The sequence below is a fragment of the Dryobates pubescens genome, chromosome 10 (genome assembly GCF_014839835.1).
Source record: "Dryobates pubescens isolate bDryPub1 chromosome 10, bDryPub1.pri, whole genome shotgun sequence".
Classification (NCBI taxonomy): domain Eukaryota; kingdom Metazoa; phylum Chordata; class Aves; order Piciformes; family Picidae; genus Dryobates; species Dryobates pubescens.
The window spans coordinates 5,730,098-5,749,399 of NC_071621.1; the positions used below are offsets into that span (position 1 = coordinate 5,730,098).

At 42.3% G+C, this 19,302-nt stretch overlaps 1 protein-coding gene across 1 annotated transcript; it reads right to left on the reverse strand.

The window, feature by feature from the left end:
• Positions 1–2,281: 2,281 nt before the first annotated feature.
• Positions 2,282–18,931, reverse strand: LOC104302141 (granulocyte-macrophage colony-stimulating factor receptor subunit alpha). The gene is made up of 9 exons (XM_054164737.1): positions 18,850–18,931; positions 15,269–15,398; positions 15,001–15,176; positions 12,068–12,207; positions 6,562–6,600; positions 5,040–5,169; positions 4,551–4,647; positions 3,805–3,886; positions 2,282–2,356 (listed from the first exon to the last, which is right to left on the reverse strand). Exons 1-9 carry the CDS (start codon positions 18,929–18,931, stop codon positions 2,282–2,284), a joined length of 951 nt encoding a protein of 316 aa, XP_054020712.1.
• Between the last annotated feature and the right edge of the window lie 371 nt (positions 18,932–19,302).

The following is a 19,302-nucleotide window of genomic DNA, read 5'->3' on the forward strand; positions in this document are numbered from 1 at the left end:
AAGCATTTTATCTTTGTGTCTTAAGACCATCTTTGAAGTCATTGTGAGCTTTCAGCATTGCTTACTCAGGTAGGAACAAGTAGATGGTTCACTGACCAAATATCCAAACTGGGAAGTCAAGATGATAAGATTCTCTTGGTATAACTCCAGATCAAGGCTAACCCTTGCTTGGAATTTGACTTCAACTGAAAATGGAAGTTCTACCTGTGTTCTGATATTACCTGCTCAAACTCTGACTTCCCTGATAGAATATGCTTCTTTCTCAAATATCAGATTAATACCAGCGTATAATTGCTGTGCTCCTGATCTGTACCAAAATTATCAGGAGACTCCTGATATCCTCACCTCACAGGAGGTGAGGATATTTGCTTCTTGTCTTCTGTACTGACCTGACAGTCTTTATTGACTACTTAGCGCTTAAAACTGCTTATGTTGTCTGCCCATTGCTACACTTCATAAGATATGCAGAAAGTATTTTTTTTCCAAGTGCCAATAATAATAAAGTTATTCTGTTACTGTGCTAGTTTAACACAGCCTTTTCCATACAACACCAGAGTGAGGGGGAAGTAGCATACAAAAAGACTCTGGGTTGAGATAAAGAGGTGAGATAAGAGTTTACTGAATAAACGAGATAATAATATGTACAGCTTATTTAGAGAGTAAGAACATAAAGTACAGAAGTAATTTCTGGGCAGATAGTCAAGTTAATGGTGGCTGATCTCTTAATCTGTAACTAACACACTTTAGTTTTAGGATTAGGTAGGGTTTTAGACATACTCCTGGTCTTGGAATCTTCTGTTGTTTATAGGCCACCAGGATTTTCAGTCCCATTCTCCACTTTCTAGTTGCCCAGTGTAAGAGTCTAAACTCCTGGTGTGAGTCAACAAAGATAAAATCACTTGCTGCTTGCCCAGACAGTACCAATCCTGGATGCAAATCACCTTGTGATTGCATCGTGATAACACTGGACTGCAGCTGGCCTATAACAATGACCCAAGGACCCAGCCATCACGCCTATCATTTCCTAGCTATCAGATACCCCCAGGAAGGGAGGGTGATGAGTCAATGGACTCTCCACCTGTCTCCTGATGTGTGATAAGTGGGTAGGCAGGGAGATGGAGAGGAAGGAGGCAGAGGCCCCCCCCCACTCCATCCAGACCACTGTCCAAACTCACATGAATACACAAAAAAGACTTCCTGGGGAACGATATCTGGATACTTATGATTTCCTGGCTCCTGAATTCCTGAGGGACAATGCTCGGACACATACCTAAGGACTAAAAACTGTATAAAAAACTTGACCACTACTGGCTCAGTAGGAAGAAAACTGCAATGGAGGGAAGAAAAACGCAGAGAGAAAAACGCTGAAGGAGGACCATGCCGCTGAGAAGGAAGGAAGCAGACTGAACCCTCTCTCCGTGTCCTAAGTCCCGCTTGCTGCTACTCATGGAGCTGATCCAAGCTGCCCAGAGGGACCTCATCTATTCTCCAGCCAAAGCCTCAGCACCCTTTCTCTACAGACCCAGGCTGCCCAGAGGGATCACATCGAATCTCCAGCCAAAGCCTCAGCACCCTTTCTCTCCTCCACAGACTCAAACTGTCTTGGGGTGGGTGAGGGGTGTGGTAATATGATTCCTTTCCTCTTCTCTCTCTCTCTTCTCTCTCTCCCTCTTTATCTTCTCCCTCTCCCCTTCTTATTTCCATTTTCTCTATGTAATAAATAGTCTAGCTGTTGATATTTTGGCCTCATTTGTGCCTATTAATTTCACAGCACGGGAATATTCAAAAGAACTAGTCTCCTTCCCTCTCTGGACCAAGACACCCAGGCATACTTTGAGAGACCTGAAGAAATATCAGATGCGATCAGACCCATAACAGTGGCATTCAGGCACCAGGATTGTTCATTTTTCCCATTTTTATTCACCTCAATAAATTAATTGTAATTACTTTTAATATGAGACAACTCCATTATTTTTCCTTACAGAAGCTCAAATGTAACTAAAACTTGTTGACTGAAATATTTAGAAAATATTCACAAAATGAAAGCCACCCACTAAGGACAAGTTACTCACTTTAAATTAGCCACAATTAAAACCAAATACTATGATACTTTGTAAAAAGTTGCATGTAAGGTATCACTCTCCCTCGGCTGCACTACAGTTTTGGCCAAGAGAAGAAAGTAAGTGAAAAAAAGCCTATACAGTATTCCAGACTTTCCACAGGAATGTACCATTGCCTGAGCTAAGAAATGCACCCTTTCAAATCCCTCAGTTTTTCTTGATTATTTCAGCATATCAGCAACCAGCATTATCTCTTCATTTTCAGATGATATTGACTGGTTTTTCCTCTCCAAAAGCTGAAAGGAAAATACAAACTTCCATTAGTTTTATACATGAAGTTAGGTTAGCCTGTACTGACTGAAGCACAATTCTGGGAATATTTCAACTTTGTTGCATAACTTATAGAACTATTGCAGTTGTTCATTTCTCAGCTGATAAGCTCTCCCTCGATGGATGTAGCAGTAATATTTTATCATCTTCACAAAGCTGACACATGATTTTTGCCTTCCTGGAAGGAGACAGACAGAACGTGTTCTTTTTTCCCCCAATGCATTGTGCAGAGTACCACAATTTATGTGAAGGAATTAACTTCACTAAGGTGTTGAAACATGAGTACACACTAGTCTGAAGTGTAACTAATTGAACAGACCATGAGAAATTACTGAACATAACCTGATAAACTGCTGGACAAGAAAAAGGTGCAAAGTGATCTAGTCATCCAGTCTGACCTCCCTGCAGTCAGCAGGGACATCCCCAACTAAATGAGGTTGTCCAGGGCTTCATAGAGCCTTACCTTGAATATCTCCATGGAAGGAGCCTCAACCACCTCCCTGGGCAATTTGTTCTAGTGTTCCAACACCCTCATAGTAAAGAACTTCTTGCTGATATCCAGTCTAAATCTGCCCTTCTCCAGCTTAAAACCATTGCCCCTCGCCTGTCACTACGGGCCTTTGTAAACGGTCTCTCTCTGTTACTCTTGTAGGCCCCCCTCAGGTACTGGAAGGCTGCTGTTAGGTCTCCACGGAGCCTCCTCTCTTGCAGGCTGAACAACCTCAGCTCCCTCAGAGGTGCCCCAACCCCCTGATCATTTTTGTGGCCCTCCTCTGCTCCATTTTGTGGCCACTCCATCAGGTCCATGTCCTTCCTATATTGAGGGCTCTAGACCTGTACACAGTACTCCAGGTGAGGTCTCACCAGAGCAAAGTAGCAGAATCACCTCTGGACCTGCTGGCAATGCATCTTTTGATGCAGCCCAGGATGTAATTTGCCTTCTGGGCTGCAAGCACACACTGCCTGCTCATGTCCAGCTACTCATCATCAGCACCCCCAAATCCTTTTCCACGGGGCTGCTTTCTATCACCTCATCCCCCAGTCTGTATTGATAGTGAGGATTGTTCCAGCCCAGGGTGCAGAACCCTGCACTTGCTCTTATTGAACCTCATGAGGTTCACCTGGGCCCACCTCTCCAGCTTGTCCACGTCCCTCTGGATGACATCCCATCCTTCTGGTGTATTGACAACACAACACAGCTTGGTATCATCTGCAAACTTGCTGATGGTGCACTTGATCCCACTATGTCATTGACAAAAATATTAAACAGTACAGGTAATTTTCTCTGTTAATTCTTCAAAACATGGCAAAGAGAAAAGTTATTCTCTGTGTTAAGTCCCTTATTTAAAAGCTACCGGCGCTAGAGTCGTGTATGTATTTTTCACATTTACTATAAAACAGAAAGAGAACTTACCTCTGGATTTGTATTACTCAGCTCACAAAATGCATTTTTAGGTTCTGGGATTTGTGGAAACGCTGCTTTCCAACAGTCAGTTCTGGAGATCAGAAGAAATGGAAAAACAATTAAAAAGTAACCAACATGTCAAAAGCATTGCACCTCCGAGCCTGTAGGTATGTTCCTCTTCCAGAATAGAAGAGAACTGAAAAAATCTACATCAACTCAGCACAGAATGAACACTAAGAAACATCAGGAAAACACAAAACCTTTGGATGGTAATAGTTTTATTTTTCATTAAAGATTCACTTGCAGTTATTTTCTCTGGAAGGAAAAGGAACGCCCAATTGTCTTGCTCATTCTAGTGAATGTTGCAAACTCTTTACTGATAATTGCAGTCAACCTGTGTGCTTGCAACAAATTCAGCAAGCCAAGAAAACAGCAAACCTCTTGCGTAGACAGCCTACATGGCAAATGTTCAGAGCAGCTGTACTGTTAATAGAAGTAATCACATATAGTTGTTTTTCTTGCAATATTGACAGAGAGGCCCTGGAAAAATTGTGTGGCTCATCCAGGAGGGGACTTTGAACATCCCTGTATACAGCGGCAGTCTTCGTCTCACTCATTTGGATTGATTTGTACTAAAATGTACATAAAAAAAGTATTATCTATACTATAAAGGACACCTCTGCCTCATTTGTTAAAGCCTTGCAGATTTTTCACAAACCCATACAAAATAAAATAAATGCATAAATTAAGTTTACCTTTTGAGGAACAAAATCAAGACAGTTGCTGCTAAGAGTGTTGCAAATGCTACCACAAGTAAAATCCATAGTGGGGAAGAAATAATTTCTTTATGTCCTGAAACAGTCATAAAGCGTTATTATTAATAAAGTGGAACAGATGCACAGCTGCATCAGATATCTGCTCTGGTGACTGACTAGTGAATGTCAGTCTCAAAGGTTTCTTTTGGAATAAAAATTAACTGTTTAATTTAGCACCACAGCCTGCTTGTCCATCCCCTGCAGTAAGCAGCTACGTGCTGCAGTTGCAAATGTGTACCATTTTATACTAATTTCCAGTGTCAGTGTTTTAAGAGATGTGTTAATTCTCTTCTTCCTTTCTTCCCAGTAATGTGGCGGGAAACACAATGTTCACCAATCCTTTATATATCTGTGTGTCCATAGGTGTTCAGCAATGTGTTAGGTAGACAGGACATCATTGGGGAAAGAGTAGCATGGATTTGTTCTTACCAAACTCAACAGGTGCACTCCATTCCCCCCAGGCTGAGCTCACCAGGCAGGCACTGCCAGCTGCTCTCATTTTCAGGAGGTACTTGTTTCTCATACTGGATCTTTGAAATGTGTGACTATTCCCTCCTTCCTAAAAACAGGGTAAAACAGAATTGTGTTTCTTTCTGGTCTAAGTGTTGATAATATGCAAGTTACCAGTGAAACTTTTACAAGGCTAGAACAACATTACTCATTAAAGCAGACTGGCGTTACAAAGTAGAAAAATCCTACATATGCATGTTTATTATGTATACATTATGTTCATATCTGTGTATGCCCTTCAAAAAAATAATCAGTCACTCAGTAAACTTTGTTAAGCAGATTTTTATCCTTTAAATCACATCCTATAATTTCTTATTATATAGTCTGATCTATTGATAATTTCAGCACATCAACAGAGGCAGAAAAATATCTTGAACTGTCTCATTTCAACACTGCTAAAATGATTTGAGGAATAAACTGTCTGCAGACACCTCACTTTCCTCAGTCAATGCATCATGACTGTTCAGGAAAAACATAACTTTCCAGCCAAACCTGTAAAAGGTGCAGAAGAATACAATACTTAGTGTTACTAAAATTTACTGACACATTCCTACTCTTGGATACTTTCAGGATAGAGATGGGATGTGCAAGCTGCAAATTAGAAGGAAGTAACCTCCACTACTTGGGGGTATGATGTCCTTCATCCCAGAGTGACGAGAACGGAGACAGGGACGACAGCACTCAATATGAGTGATAATAATCATCCAACTTTATTGTTCCACACTTCATTATTTATAGTCTTATCTTATACGTAGTTAATTCTATTCTAATTTAACACATGCTATTGGTTTCGCTCTAAAAGGTTACATCATTGTTTTCACTACTCTGTGGAATTTCTCTACTCAGTCTAATTGCTCTTTTTCCCATCTCTTTGCCTACTCCTTATCCTGTTTGCCTCCCTTCTCAGGGGCAGCTTGACTTCAGCATACCAAGCAATCAGAACTTTTCCACAACTCCTACTCCACTGCTATATTAATAACAGAAAATCCTTCAAGGCCTAGCTTGCACAGGTGTTCCTGGGACCCATGTCCCCTCTTGCTCAAACCAATCCCCAACACCAGGGGATCCCAAGAGGCTTTTGTGGTCTTTGTTTTTCATAAACAAAATTAAATTCCTAGGAAGTGTTTTCTCTGTGCTTCCTCTCTTTGCTGTGACAGATGTCTAAATTCAGATCCTAATCTGAACTTAACAGTTGGCAATGCAATGTCAAAGGGAAGCTTTTCCAAAATACTTACAGAAGAGTATTAAATTTCTGCCTTGAATGTATAAAAAATGGCATGTATCATGATGATTTAGCAGTTTGACACATTCATGAAATTTAGAAATAGGAACTACAAAATGTATGACTTTGATCATATACTGATTTAAAGGTGCTTGCACAACATATACTTTTCACAACTGAGTATAAAACTACCATCATAAATAGAAAAAGCAGACTTACTTGTATGCTTCTATATTTGAGTGTTCCCTTGGGATTATCCTGTCAATTGAGAGAAAAAAAAAAAACAAATTTTTATTTTTTTGATTGCTTGCTTTGTGTGTATGTAAGTATTTTTTATAAGTAACTTATTGTATTATTTATTATTCTTATTTAATAAGTCATTTTTATCTATCTATTCTCCCCTTTGCCTGCATTGCACTTTCTTAATTGCCTGGCAGCTTGTTCAAAAGAACTAGTAATTTATCTAACATTTAGTATCTAATACATAATTCATATATAATATCAAGTTTATATGGTAACTACACCAAGTTGGGGGGGGGGGAAAGATAAAAATCTGTGAAATTAACTTTTTAGTTTACATCTGGTGTTTCTATTTTACAATAAATATCACTATATTTAATTACAAATACTATGCAAATATTGTTTGCTTTTCCCTCAGATGAAAATATTGAGATCAGGCATGTAACAGGTAATTTAGGCTGCCCTCTAACTGCTCTTTTGATAGAATAAAATTCACTCATCCCTTCTGAATATTCATAATAACTCCCATGAAATATAGTGACCACACAAGCTGGTGGCTGCAGACTGTATCATCTCCAAGTTACATGGCTTTTTTTCCCAATAATTTTGCATTCTGTATTTCTCCATTTTAAAACCAAAATTCAATTAAAACAAACTTGCTTTATCAAATGACTGCATGCTTGCTCATGTGGCACCTGAGCATGAGTTTAAAACATGTACTGCTTCTGGAATCTGCAGCTGAGCACAAAGATCAGTTTAGGAGAAAGTGCAACACTATAATCTCGCTTTTTTTCCCTTTACTCTTTTTTTAGAGGTGTATTAAAGGGCAGTGTGTTAAAACCAAACCAAACAAACAAACAAAGATGAAAGCGAAAATGTGCATGGTAATTAGAAGAGAGTTCCTCCCTCAGGGAATGGTGGCATCAACCTACTAACCTGACTTCATGGAAATCTGTTGCTTGCCAGGGGCCAGGGTCTAGGATGCTGCAGGAAGACTGCCAAACTAGTGGACTATTACCCCTTCCTGATCTTCTGTGTGGACACCAACATTATGGCCAGGGGTAACCTGAATGGTTTCAAGGGTGACTGCAAAGCTCTGGGGAATGGTCAAGGGCAAGGAAGCACAGATGGTGTCTCCTCAGTCCATTCAGTGAGAGAAAGGCTTGAACAGAGGGAACCCATCCAGCAGTTCAACACTTCTCTGAGTGGCTGATGTCATAGGAAGGTTTTGGCTTTTACAACACTGGGACCCTTTTACAAAAATGGAAACTATTAGAACAGAATAGAATAAACCAGGTTGGAAGAGACCTTCAAGATCATTGCATCCAACCCGTCATCCAACACCACCTAATCAACTATACCATGGCACCAAGCACCCTATCAAGACTCCTCCTAAACACCTCCAATGATGGTGACTCCCCCACCTCCCTGGGCAGCACATTCCAATGGGCAATCACTCTCTCTGTATAGAACTTCTTCCTAACATCCAACCTAAACCTGCCCTGGTGCAGCTTGGGACTGTGTCCTCTTGTTCTGGTGCTGCATGCCTGGGAGAAGACAGCAACCCCCACCTGGCTACAACCTCCCTTCAGGTAGTTATAGACAGTAATAAGGTCTCCCCTGAGCCTCCTCTTCTCCAGGCTAAGCAACCCCAGCTCCCTCAGCCTCTCCTCACAGGGCTTGTGCTCCAAACCCCTCCCCAGCTTTGTTGCCCTTCTCTGGACACGTTCCAGCAACTCAACATCTTTCCTAAATTGAGGGGCCCAGAACTGGATGCAGTACTCAAGGTGTGGCCTAACCAGTGCTGAGTACAGAGGCACAATGACTTCCCTGTTCCTGCTGGCCACACTGTTCCTGATACAGGCCAGGATGCCATTGGCCTTCTTGGCCATCTAGGCACACTACTGGCTCATGTTCAGCCTACCATCAACCAGCATCCCCAGGTCCCTTTCTGCCTTGCCACTCTCCAGCCACTCTGACACCAGCCTGTAGCTCTGCATGGGGTTGCTGTGGCCAATGTGCAGAACCCAGCACTTGGATGTGTTAAATCTCACGCCGTTAGATTCTGCCTGTCAAGGTCCCTCTGCAGAGCTCTCCTACTCTTTAACAGATCAACACCTGCCCCCATCTTGCTGTCATCTGCCAACTAACTGATGATGGACTCAATGCCCTCATCCAGATCATCAATAAAGATATTAAAGAGCATGGGGCTCAGCACTGATCCCTGGGGCACACCACTGGTGACTGGCTGCCAGCTGGATGTGGCACCATTCACCACCACTCTCTGGGCTCGGCCCTCCAGCCAATTCCTGACCCAACGCAGTGTGCTACTGTCCAAGCCATGGGCTGACAGCTTGGCCAGGAGTTTGCTATGGGGGACAGGGTCAAAAGATGACCTGTTCCATAATCTTGCCTGTCACTGAGGTCAGGCTGACAGGTCTGTAATTCCCTGGCTCATCAAACCAGCCCTTCTTGTGGGTAGGCATCATGTTGGCCAGCCTCCAGTCCTCCGGGATCTCTCCAGTGAGCCAGGACTGTTGAAAAATGATGGAGAGCATCTTGGCCAGCTCATCTGCCAGCTCTCTCAGCACCCTAGGATGGATCCTATCTGGTCCCATGGACTTGTGGGGATCCAAGCACTTGAGGAGATCTCTTAACTACTTCCTCCTGGATCACAGGGGACCTATACTGCTCCCTGACTCCATCTGCCAGCTCAGGAGGCCAGCTGTCTGGAAGACAATCTTTCCTGCTATTAAAAATTGAGGCAGAGAAGGTGTTAAGTACCTCTGCCTTTTCCTTATCTTTTGTTACTATGTTCCCCTCCCTGTCCACCAAGGAGTGGAGGTTGTCCTTGCCCTTCCTCTTGCTATTAATATATTTATAGAAGGATTTTTTGTTGTCCTTCACAGCAGAGGCCAGTCTAAACTCTAAATGTGCTTTTGCCTCCCTAATTTTCTTCCTACAAGACCTAGCAACATCCTTAAGCATTCCATGGGTTGCCTCACTTTTCTTCCAAAGATGGTAAACCCTCTTTTTTTCCCTTAGTTCTATTAAAAGTTCATTCCCCAACCAGGCTGGCCATCTGCCCCGGCGGCTCATCTTCCGCCACATTGGCACAGCCTGTTCCTGTGCCTTCAAGAATTCTTTCTTGAAGTAGGTCCAACCCTCCTGGACCCCTTTGTTTTTAAGGGCTGTTTCCCAAGGAACTTTCTCAGTTAGTTCCTTGAATAACCTGAATTCTGCCCTCCGGAAGTCCAGAGTGGAGGTTTTGCTGCTGCCCCTCTTAGCTTGACTATGTATTGAAAATTCAATTATTTCATGGTTGCTGGACCCTAGACAGTCTCTAACCACCACATTTCCCACCAGCCCTTCCCTATTGGTGAAGAGGAGGTCAAGCAGAGCCTTAGCCCTGGTAGGCTCATGCAGCACTTGGGATAAGAAGCTGTCCTCCATACACTCTAAGAACCTCCTAGACTGCCTCCTCTCTGCTGTTTTGAGTTCCCAGCAGATGTCAGGCAGGTTGAAGTCGCCCATGAGAACAAGGTCTGGCAATCTTGAGACAGCCTTAAGCTGCCTATAGAATGATTCATTAACTACTTCATCCTGGTTGGGTGGTCTATAAGACTCCAATCAGGATGTCTGCCCCGTTGGTTTGAACTGGCATGAAGTGGACCTCATCAAATAATGTGTCTTTGCAAACAGGCTTGCTAACCTGGTCCCTGTGCTCTATGTAAAGGAGTGTCTTGAATACATGGAGCTCTGTCTAGGGACAAATAAACCATTAAGAGACCTTGTGAGTAGGCATCAAAGGGTAGAGCAATACAGGCAACAATGTGGTAGGTGTCTGTTCCAGATCTTCCAATCAAGAAGAGGAAGCAGATGAGACTGTCTTCACGTGGCCTGAGAAACTCTCACAGCCAGAGACCTTGTTACTCAAGGGAAGTTGTCTTGGAGGGCAAAGTTGCTGGTTGATCTACAAGAGCAGTTTCCTCAGAGCACAGAATTCTCCATTCTGATATGCAGAAAATTGAGTACGCCATGTGAGCAAGGCAGAACATGAAGTGTGAGATCAAAGACGGAAAGTATGGAGTCAGGAAAGTGCAGCTGGTTTAAGTCTAGGAAGGGATGTGAACACAAGAAAGGTTATTGTGAATGCACTGGCAGCAAAAAGGGAGATTAAGAAGTATGCAGACTTCTCGCTCACTGAGTTGGGGAAATCTAGTGACAAAAGACATAAGAGAAGCTGAGGTATTATTTTCCTTTTTAGCTCAGTTTTCACTCTCAAGATTTGCCTTCAGGTTTCCCAAGTACCCTGATCAATAGTGCTTTAACTTAAAAAAAATGCTGAAGAAGCCAAAACTCTCAGCAAATTCAGTTCTTCAGTGTCAGACATGAAAAAATATGATTGAAATTAGGTTACTAATGGTGTTATCCTTATTTGGTGTGTGTGTGTGAGTTTGTTCATTTGTTTTTTGTTTTGTTTGTTTCCTCCAAATGCAAACAAATTCCAGTTGTGCAAATCTAGTTAAAAAGGCTGACCTATGAGTTGGTCATAGCACGTTAGTAAGCCGACATAAGTTTATACCTGGCAGTAGTAAAGCAGTCAATTCTGCAATTCAGTAATTACTGGGCCTTGATATAATTAGCAACATGAAACTTGCTAATAATTATTAAAACCAAAAAGCTAGGCTAAATGTGAATTACATATTCTTTATAAACCAAATATTGGGTGTATTAAAGGACATTAAGAAGCATGTATTGCTTTGCTGCAATGAACTTCTATTCAGATGTCACAGAGAGGTTTCTGTAGGCTTGCTTTGCTGTAATGGCCAAGCGAGTCAGGGAAATAATGCAGTTTCCTAGCAGTTAGTTGGACTTACAGAAAAACTCATCTGTGCGGTAGCAAGCCCGATCCAGACTAAGAAATCCCAAGGAGTGGAAATGTAAGGAACACTCTCCCGCTAAGGAGCTCAATCTGGTTGTAGCGCTGGCCGCGTTTCCCTTTGCAGTCGCTATCTGCCACCCTGTGGTCATTTGACGCAATTCTGCGACAGTTAAAATAGGTCTATTCTTGCAACAGTCTCATTCCTTCCACAGTGCTGCAAAAAGACTTGTAAAGCCAAGGTTCGAATCAGGCTTTCAGTAGCTTATATGATTCCCTCTGTGTTTAGTCACACCGCCTTTCTGATCTCTCTCGTGTTTATTTGCCTTTTATTTAACATTATATGGTTTCAACTCATTGACCAACAAGTGTGTTGCTTATATATGATATCTGGATAAGCTGTTTACATTTCATATACAGAGGAATTTCATTCACTTCCATCAATGCAGGGGGGGGGCTGTGTGTGCAAAATGACATTGTAGTTGCAACCACAAAGGAATGTGGTGCTACATACAAGGGACTTTATTTTCCTTTCATCTGTTTATGCTGGTAAACACAAACATATGTATTAATGTTAAACGTAGGTGAAGAACTCAGTCTTACCTTATATTTCATGTTGATTTCATATCTAAAACACTTGTCTATGTTAGAATGACTTATTTGTGGTCGCTGCCACTGAATTAGGCAATCACTTTTAATTTCATCACAGATGACAGTGATATTTGATGGAGGCATGAGCTTTTCTGAAATGATATTACCAAGAATTCAAATAATTAACATTTTCTGCATTGTCTTTCTTTTCTTTTGTTTGTTTTGTCTTTGATAGAAGAGATTGTAATTGCAAGTAACACCTCTATGAAGAAAGACAGGGACAATGTTAGAAATAATTAGTCCCCAGGATTAGAAAAAAGACAGGGACTAAGCCAGGAAACATGACTTAAGAGCAGAATAAGGGTGCTTTTTCACAGAACTATAGAATCATACAATCAACAAGGTTGGAAAAGACCTCTGAGAACATCAAATCCAACCTATTACCTAACACCTCATGACTAACTAAACCATGGCCCCAAGTGCCACATCCAATCCTTTTTTGAGCACCTCCAGAGATGGTGACTCCATCACCTCCCTGGGCAACACATTTCAATGGCCAATCACTCCTTCTGTGAAGAACTTTCTCCTCACCTTGAGCCTAAACTTGCCCTAGAGCAGATTGAGACTGTGTCCTCTTGTTCTGGTGCTGGTTGCCTGGGAGAAGAGACCAACTACCACCTGGCTACAACCTCCCTTCAGGTAGTTGTAGAGAGCAATAAGGTCTCCCCTGAGCCACCTCTTCTCCAGGCTAAGCAACCCCAGCTCCCTCAGCCTCTCCTCACAGGGCTTGTGCTCCAAACCCCTCCCCAGCTTTGTTGCCCTTCTCTGGACACGTTCCAGCAACTCAACATCTTTCCTAAACTGAGGAGCCCAGAACTGGACACAGTACTCAAGGTGTGGCCTAACCAGTGCTGAGTACAGGGGCAAAAAAACTCCCCTGCTCCTGCAGGCCACATTATTCCTGATACAGGCCAGGATGCCATTGGCCTTCTTGGCCATCTAGGCACACTGCTGGCTCATGTTCAGCCTACTGTCAAGCAGTACCCCCAGGTCCCTTTCTGCCTGGCTGTTCTCCAGCCACTCTGACCCCAGCCTGTAACACTTCATGGGGTTGTTGTGGCCAACATGTAGAACACTTAGATGTGTTAAATCTCATGCTGTTGGACTCTGCCTATCTATCCAGCCTGTCAAGGTCTCTCTGCAGAGCCCTTCAACCCTCTAACAGATCAACACCTGCCCCCAGCTTGGTGTCATCTGCAAAATTCCTGATGATGGACTCAATCCCCTTGTCCAGATCATCAATAAAGATATTGAATATTACTGGGCCCAACACTGATCCCTGGGGCACACCACTGGTGACTGGCTGCCAGCTGGATGTGGCACCATTCACCACCACTCTCTGGGCTCGGCCCTCCAGCCAGTTCCTGATCCAACACAGACTGCTGCTGTCCAAGCCACTATCTCATGCTCACTGAACCCTAGACAGCCTTCTACCATCACATCTCCCACCAGCCCTTCTCTATTGGAGAACAGCAGGTCAAGCAGAGCCTGACCCCTGGTAGGCTCATTTAACAGCTGCATCAGGAAGCTTCCTCCATACACTCTAGGAACCTTCTGGACTGCCTCCTCTCTGCTGAGTTAAGCTCCCAGCAGATCTCCATCAGGTTAAAGTCACCCACAAGGACAATGTCTGATGATCTTGAGATGGCCTCCAGTTGCTTATAGAATAATTCATCAACCTCTTCATCCTGGTTGGGTGGTCTATAACAGACTCCAACCATGATGACAGTTTGGTTAGCCCTCCCTCTGATTTTAAACCACAGGCACTCAATCCTTTCATCCTCTACCTCAAGTTCTGTGGCATCAAGTGATTCCCTAATACACAGGGCTACCCCTCCTCTTCTTCTCCCTTGCCTGTCTCTCCTAAAGAGTGAGACAGAGCAAGGTAATGCTAACCCTAGATTAGGAAACCCAGGGGTAATTTCTTTCTTCAAGCCTCCTCACCTGATGCTTTTATGATATGATGCTGTTACTTGCTTCAGGTTGTGAAATACACAGCTTATTCCCCCCACTAAAAATCAGTCATAGAAATTTAAGAATCTAGACACACTTCCAAAAATCTAGACAACTTCTTTATGTCTCCTCTAATATCGCAGATGCCAGCAAATATATGAGACCTTTTATATTTTGATCATTGTCAAGGACTTGATTATTGTAACAGCAAAAGGCAGGCACTTAAGCCAGAAGGGATGATAAAAGGCTGATAGGTGAAAACTCAGTTTCAGCTAGACTGCTACTTTACATCAATATTTAGAGACAGGAGTGATCTCTTGGTGGTGGGCTACTGGTAAAAGAACAGTCTTGTTTCCACTCCGTATTCCACTTTCCATATTACCATTCAGTCCCCTCTCTGCATAGAATGAAGCCTTGTTTGTCCACTTTTGGAAGCCATACCAAAATACTTTGTCACAGTTAAAAGAATTCCTTCCAAGTACAGTACCATATGTGAAAACCCGGGGTATTTTCTACACATAATTATTTCTTCAACCAAGCTTGTGATGCTGTTGTATGCTACCCTCAGCGGCACTGAGAAGGAGAAATCTGTGCTCAGACAAATGACTGAAAAGTCTCCTCTGTTGAAAGGTCTTTGACATTATTGAAAGGACAGTGGGGGGAAGTACAATTTCTTGAGATCTGTGGACCTTGCTGGAGAAAGAACTAAACCCAGTAAAAGTGGATTGCTAAAGCACCTGAGGTGGGCTGCATCTGTGGAGCTTTCTTATTTAATTTCCATCATTGCCCTTTTGCTTGAGGAATAGGTTGTCTCAAAGAGGCCACAGTCTCTTGACTGCATGTGAGACAGTGTACTTTGTTCTTTCTCAGAGATAAATGCTCTGCCACCCTCACACAATAATGGAAACAAATTTAAAAACTTATTTACTTACCAATTGTATATAGTTGTATGTACTCATCATAGAACTGGATTAAGGAGTCTTTGCTAGACCCATTCACCAGGAAGTAAGCTTTTGCAATCTCTATGCTCACATTTTGAAATCTACATCCTGTGTTTCTGCCATGTTCATCTTTAATATAAAGCTGGCATTCCGTCACATCAGCATCTCTGTATGTAGAAAAGTATTTTAGGTAAACGTGGGCAGCATGATGTGTTGAATGAGAATCCAGGCTTCCCTAGACTCAAGCACACCTACTCACCTTGAGTTCTGCCAGTAGAGAAAATACTGGGTATCTGCTGGAGCCTCCCTGCCTGCTTGCCAAGTGCAGTTCATGAAGGCAATGTTATAAATCACACAGGAGAAGTTTTCAATAGCTGACCCATTCATGCCTGCAAACACAAGAATATCCATGATGAGGGAAAATTGTGTGGCTCCACCAAGGTGGAGGATCCATGCTCAGGTATGTTAGGCACCTGCAACTCCAGCTGGTTATTGATTGGATTAGGAAGGACTTGATTAATTTCAGGTAGTAACACTGGAAGGTATTTACACTGACAGATTCAATGAGGAATTTGTCATGGACTAATCCTCAAAAAATAAGATTACAGATGCATCTTGATAGAACAAGATTCAGGGGAGCCTGAACTGCTCTAGTACAGGCTGACACCTAAAGTGGCTGTCCCTGTATGGTAGGTACAACCACCCTGACAAACACAAAAATCCTGACAGCCACCTGACAAAAGGCTGAGGTTTGGTAGGAGATGGAAATAATCAACTTAACACCTCATAGACATTGTTCTATGGAATTGGCCCTTCAACTAATTAAAACTGACCACAGTACACTCTTGACTTTGGGTATAAATGGAGTCCTGCCACAGAACCATTTTGAGTTAGTGTCCATGCAGCAAGTGGTTGGATGCCCTCTCCTTAGAATAGGATGCCATCTGAGGATACTTCCACAGATTAATTGCTCATGCCTCCTTTGGTGAGTGTGTATTTTGGTTACCCCTTTCGAGTGCCTGTATGCACAATTTGGTTCATCTTTATAGAAAGAATGCTCCTTAAATCTTAATGTTAAAGCTTAATTGGTTGTGCAGTACTGTACTCCTGACTGACATCCAAATCTGTAGTTTAATTATGTTTGAAGGACTGATGAGTAATTTTGGTTACAATAAGTTCACATTTGGGATGGCTGTTGTTGTTGGCTTTGTGGGGGCCTCCACAACACCCTGTGCTTTGAACTGTGCCTATTCTAAATGAAACACTGATGCCACAATGCCAGAAATTGAAACATTTGCCTGTCGTCCTTCAGCCTCCTGCTGTAGCATTTGTATTTAAACTGTGTTCTTCTGTACCCTCTGAAATGAGTAGAAAGCATGAGGAACTTTGGCCAAACGGATAAAAAGAGATTTGAACTCTAGAGGAAGAGATCTTTGCTAAGGCAGAAGTAATACATGAACAGGAAAATTAATAATCCCAAGAGGACAACTTCATTATTTGCTTTGAAGTATTTCTGCAGCTTGTGAAGGCCAGTGAAAGATAAAACTACTTCACTTAATAAACATAATGTTTGCAAAATAGGAAAAGCTGTAACTGTATAAGCAAAGAAAATGAATTAATTTGAGGCAAAAGTTACTTTTTCATATAGTCATGACATTTCACATGTAATCATTTACACAAGATCCGATTTCTAGATTTCTTGCCTGTTTGGTTTTGAATTGGAGCTGAAGTCTGAATCTTATCTGCAGCTGAATTAGTAAAGAAATCAAAACCAATAAGGGCTTCTACATGTACACTGGTCAGGAAAAAAAGTTTAAAGGAAGCTTATTGACACTAATAAATAATACAGAACAAATGACAGCTGATGTTGAGAAGTCTGAGGTACTCAACAAACTTTTGCCTCAGTGTTTACTGGCAGTCATTCTTCCCACATCCCTGAAGACCCTGAATGTCAAGGTGGGTGACTAGGTGAATGGAGTCCTGCCCATCATAAGAGAGAATTAATTTTCAGATCACCTAAAGAATGCAAGTCCATTGGACACAATGAGATGCTTCCTCGGATCCTGAAGGAATTGACTGTTGTGGTTTCCAGGCCACTCTGTATCATATTTTAAAAAATCATGGTAGTCAGGTGTTGTAGTTTGAGCTGGGTGCCCCCCTGGTGCATTCACTTCCTGTGTCCAGAAGTCCAGCCCAGAGGGATGGACACAGGAAATTGTGTATTTCCTACCATAATTCTTTGCACCACTATAAGATCCAGTGCGGAGTCTGGCACTTCCTCTTTCCTTCCCTCTCCGAGACTTGGTAACTGGGGGAGAGATCTCCCGGCCATGGGCCTGATTGGGCCCAAGGCCACAGGGGGATGGGCAGTCTCAGGCCTGGCCAGCTGAGACTAGCCCAGCAGAGGGAGGGGGAAGAAGGAGCCCTGGGGGTTTTGCATGTACCCTCAGGTGGGGATGGGATCTTTCTTTGTCACTGCGCTTTGGGTTTTCTGTAACATTCACTGCTTTCTATTTAGACTTTCATCACTTTTGCAATCCGTTTGCCTGAGTCGTTATTTCTGCCTGTGGTGGGGAGGGGACCTGCCCCAACCCATTACATCAGGTGAAGTGCCAGTCATAGGAGGAAAGTGAATACAGTACCTTTTATCTATTTATTTTTTCTTAAAATAACAATGAACATTGCTCAGGGTGAAAGATGTTAGTGTGAAACTGTCCCCTGGATTTTTAACCTGCTCATATGTCTGCTTCTATATCATCTGGCCATCTCTCAGTTCTGGGAGGAAAGTCTAGATAGACTCCTCAAGCAGTCAGAGAAATACTCAAATAAACAGTAGGAGATGCCCTTTGGTTGTGGAAATGTCGAAGGTCAGGTTGGATGTGTCCTTAACAACCCAACCCAGCAAAAGATGTTTCTGCTCATGACAATAAAGTTGAAATAGATTATCTTTAAAAGTTCCTTTCCAAACCATACAATTCTATGATCGTTTGAACCTGCTTTGTCCTCAAGAGTCATGTCATCCTGTGTCTTCACAGGCTTCTGTGTCACAGCAGTTAGCCCTGAACAAACATATCACTGCATCTCCAGTGTCCCTCAATGATTATGTCTTGGTTTCAGTTAATTCAGTAATAATATATATATTGTATATATACATGCATATAATTCATGTATATAATGTATGGAATTCATGTATATGAATGTATATAATTCATCCTGTCTTTTGTACATAAAACTTGTCATCTGCAGAGAATGAGATACCTCTCACTGAGGTTCCTCTGAAAACAGTAGCAGAATCATACATTTCAGTCCCATCAAGACTATGATTTCACATGAGTCTTTTGAAGGCAAGAATTTCACAACAACAGATATATATATGCTTCAGCAGAAAGATAGGTCTCAATAAAATCTAGAAAGGACTGCTAAAACATAGACACCTTATTCCTAACAAGAATACTTCCCCCCTCAGTTATCTGAGGATATGAAAGAAACAGAAGAAGTGCAGTGATTTATCTCTGTTAAAATTTGCATAGCAAATTTACTCTTACAGTCTTGGTAAAATCTCCTGCAGTCACTGAACACTAGTCTTCAGTGAAATTCATGCTGCTCATCTAACTTAGTTCCATTTTCCACCAATTCAAAAACAAATTTTTAACAGGTGAATGTGACATCTCTGCTGCAAGTGTCACACAATAGAAACAGAAAAGAGCAGGACTGATTCCCACAAATTTAAATGCAGAGGTTATTTACTTGGCATTTCTGAGACTTAAGCACAACTGTCGGTAGTGATAAGCATATTATACTCTACTTCAGATGACTGTCCCATGGAAGTATTATACTTACAGTCTGTGCAGCACCAACCAACACACAGCTGGGTGATCAGCAGCATCCACTGGGTCATGAAGAGTGCAAATGGAGCAACCATCTCTTCCACCTTGAAGACAGAGAACAGTGAAACTTGCTCAGGTTTGAAGTACAAACCATTCTCCCCTGAATTTGTATAGTCTGGCCTGCTCATGTGCTTGCTGGTAGTGGTTTCAGCTAGTCTCTGGCTTAGATGCTAATTGTGCATAGGAAAATTCTAGAGACTTCTGAGTATAAGGTAAATAATATAAGGGATTAGAATAGAATAGAATAAAATAGAATAGAATAGACCAGGTTGGAAGAGACCTTCAAGATCATCGTGTCCAACCCATCAACCAATCCAACACCACCTAAACAACTAAACCATAGCACCCAGCACCCCATCAAGTCTCCTCCTGAACACCTCCAATGATGGTGACTGCACCACCTCCC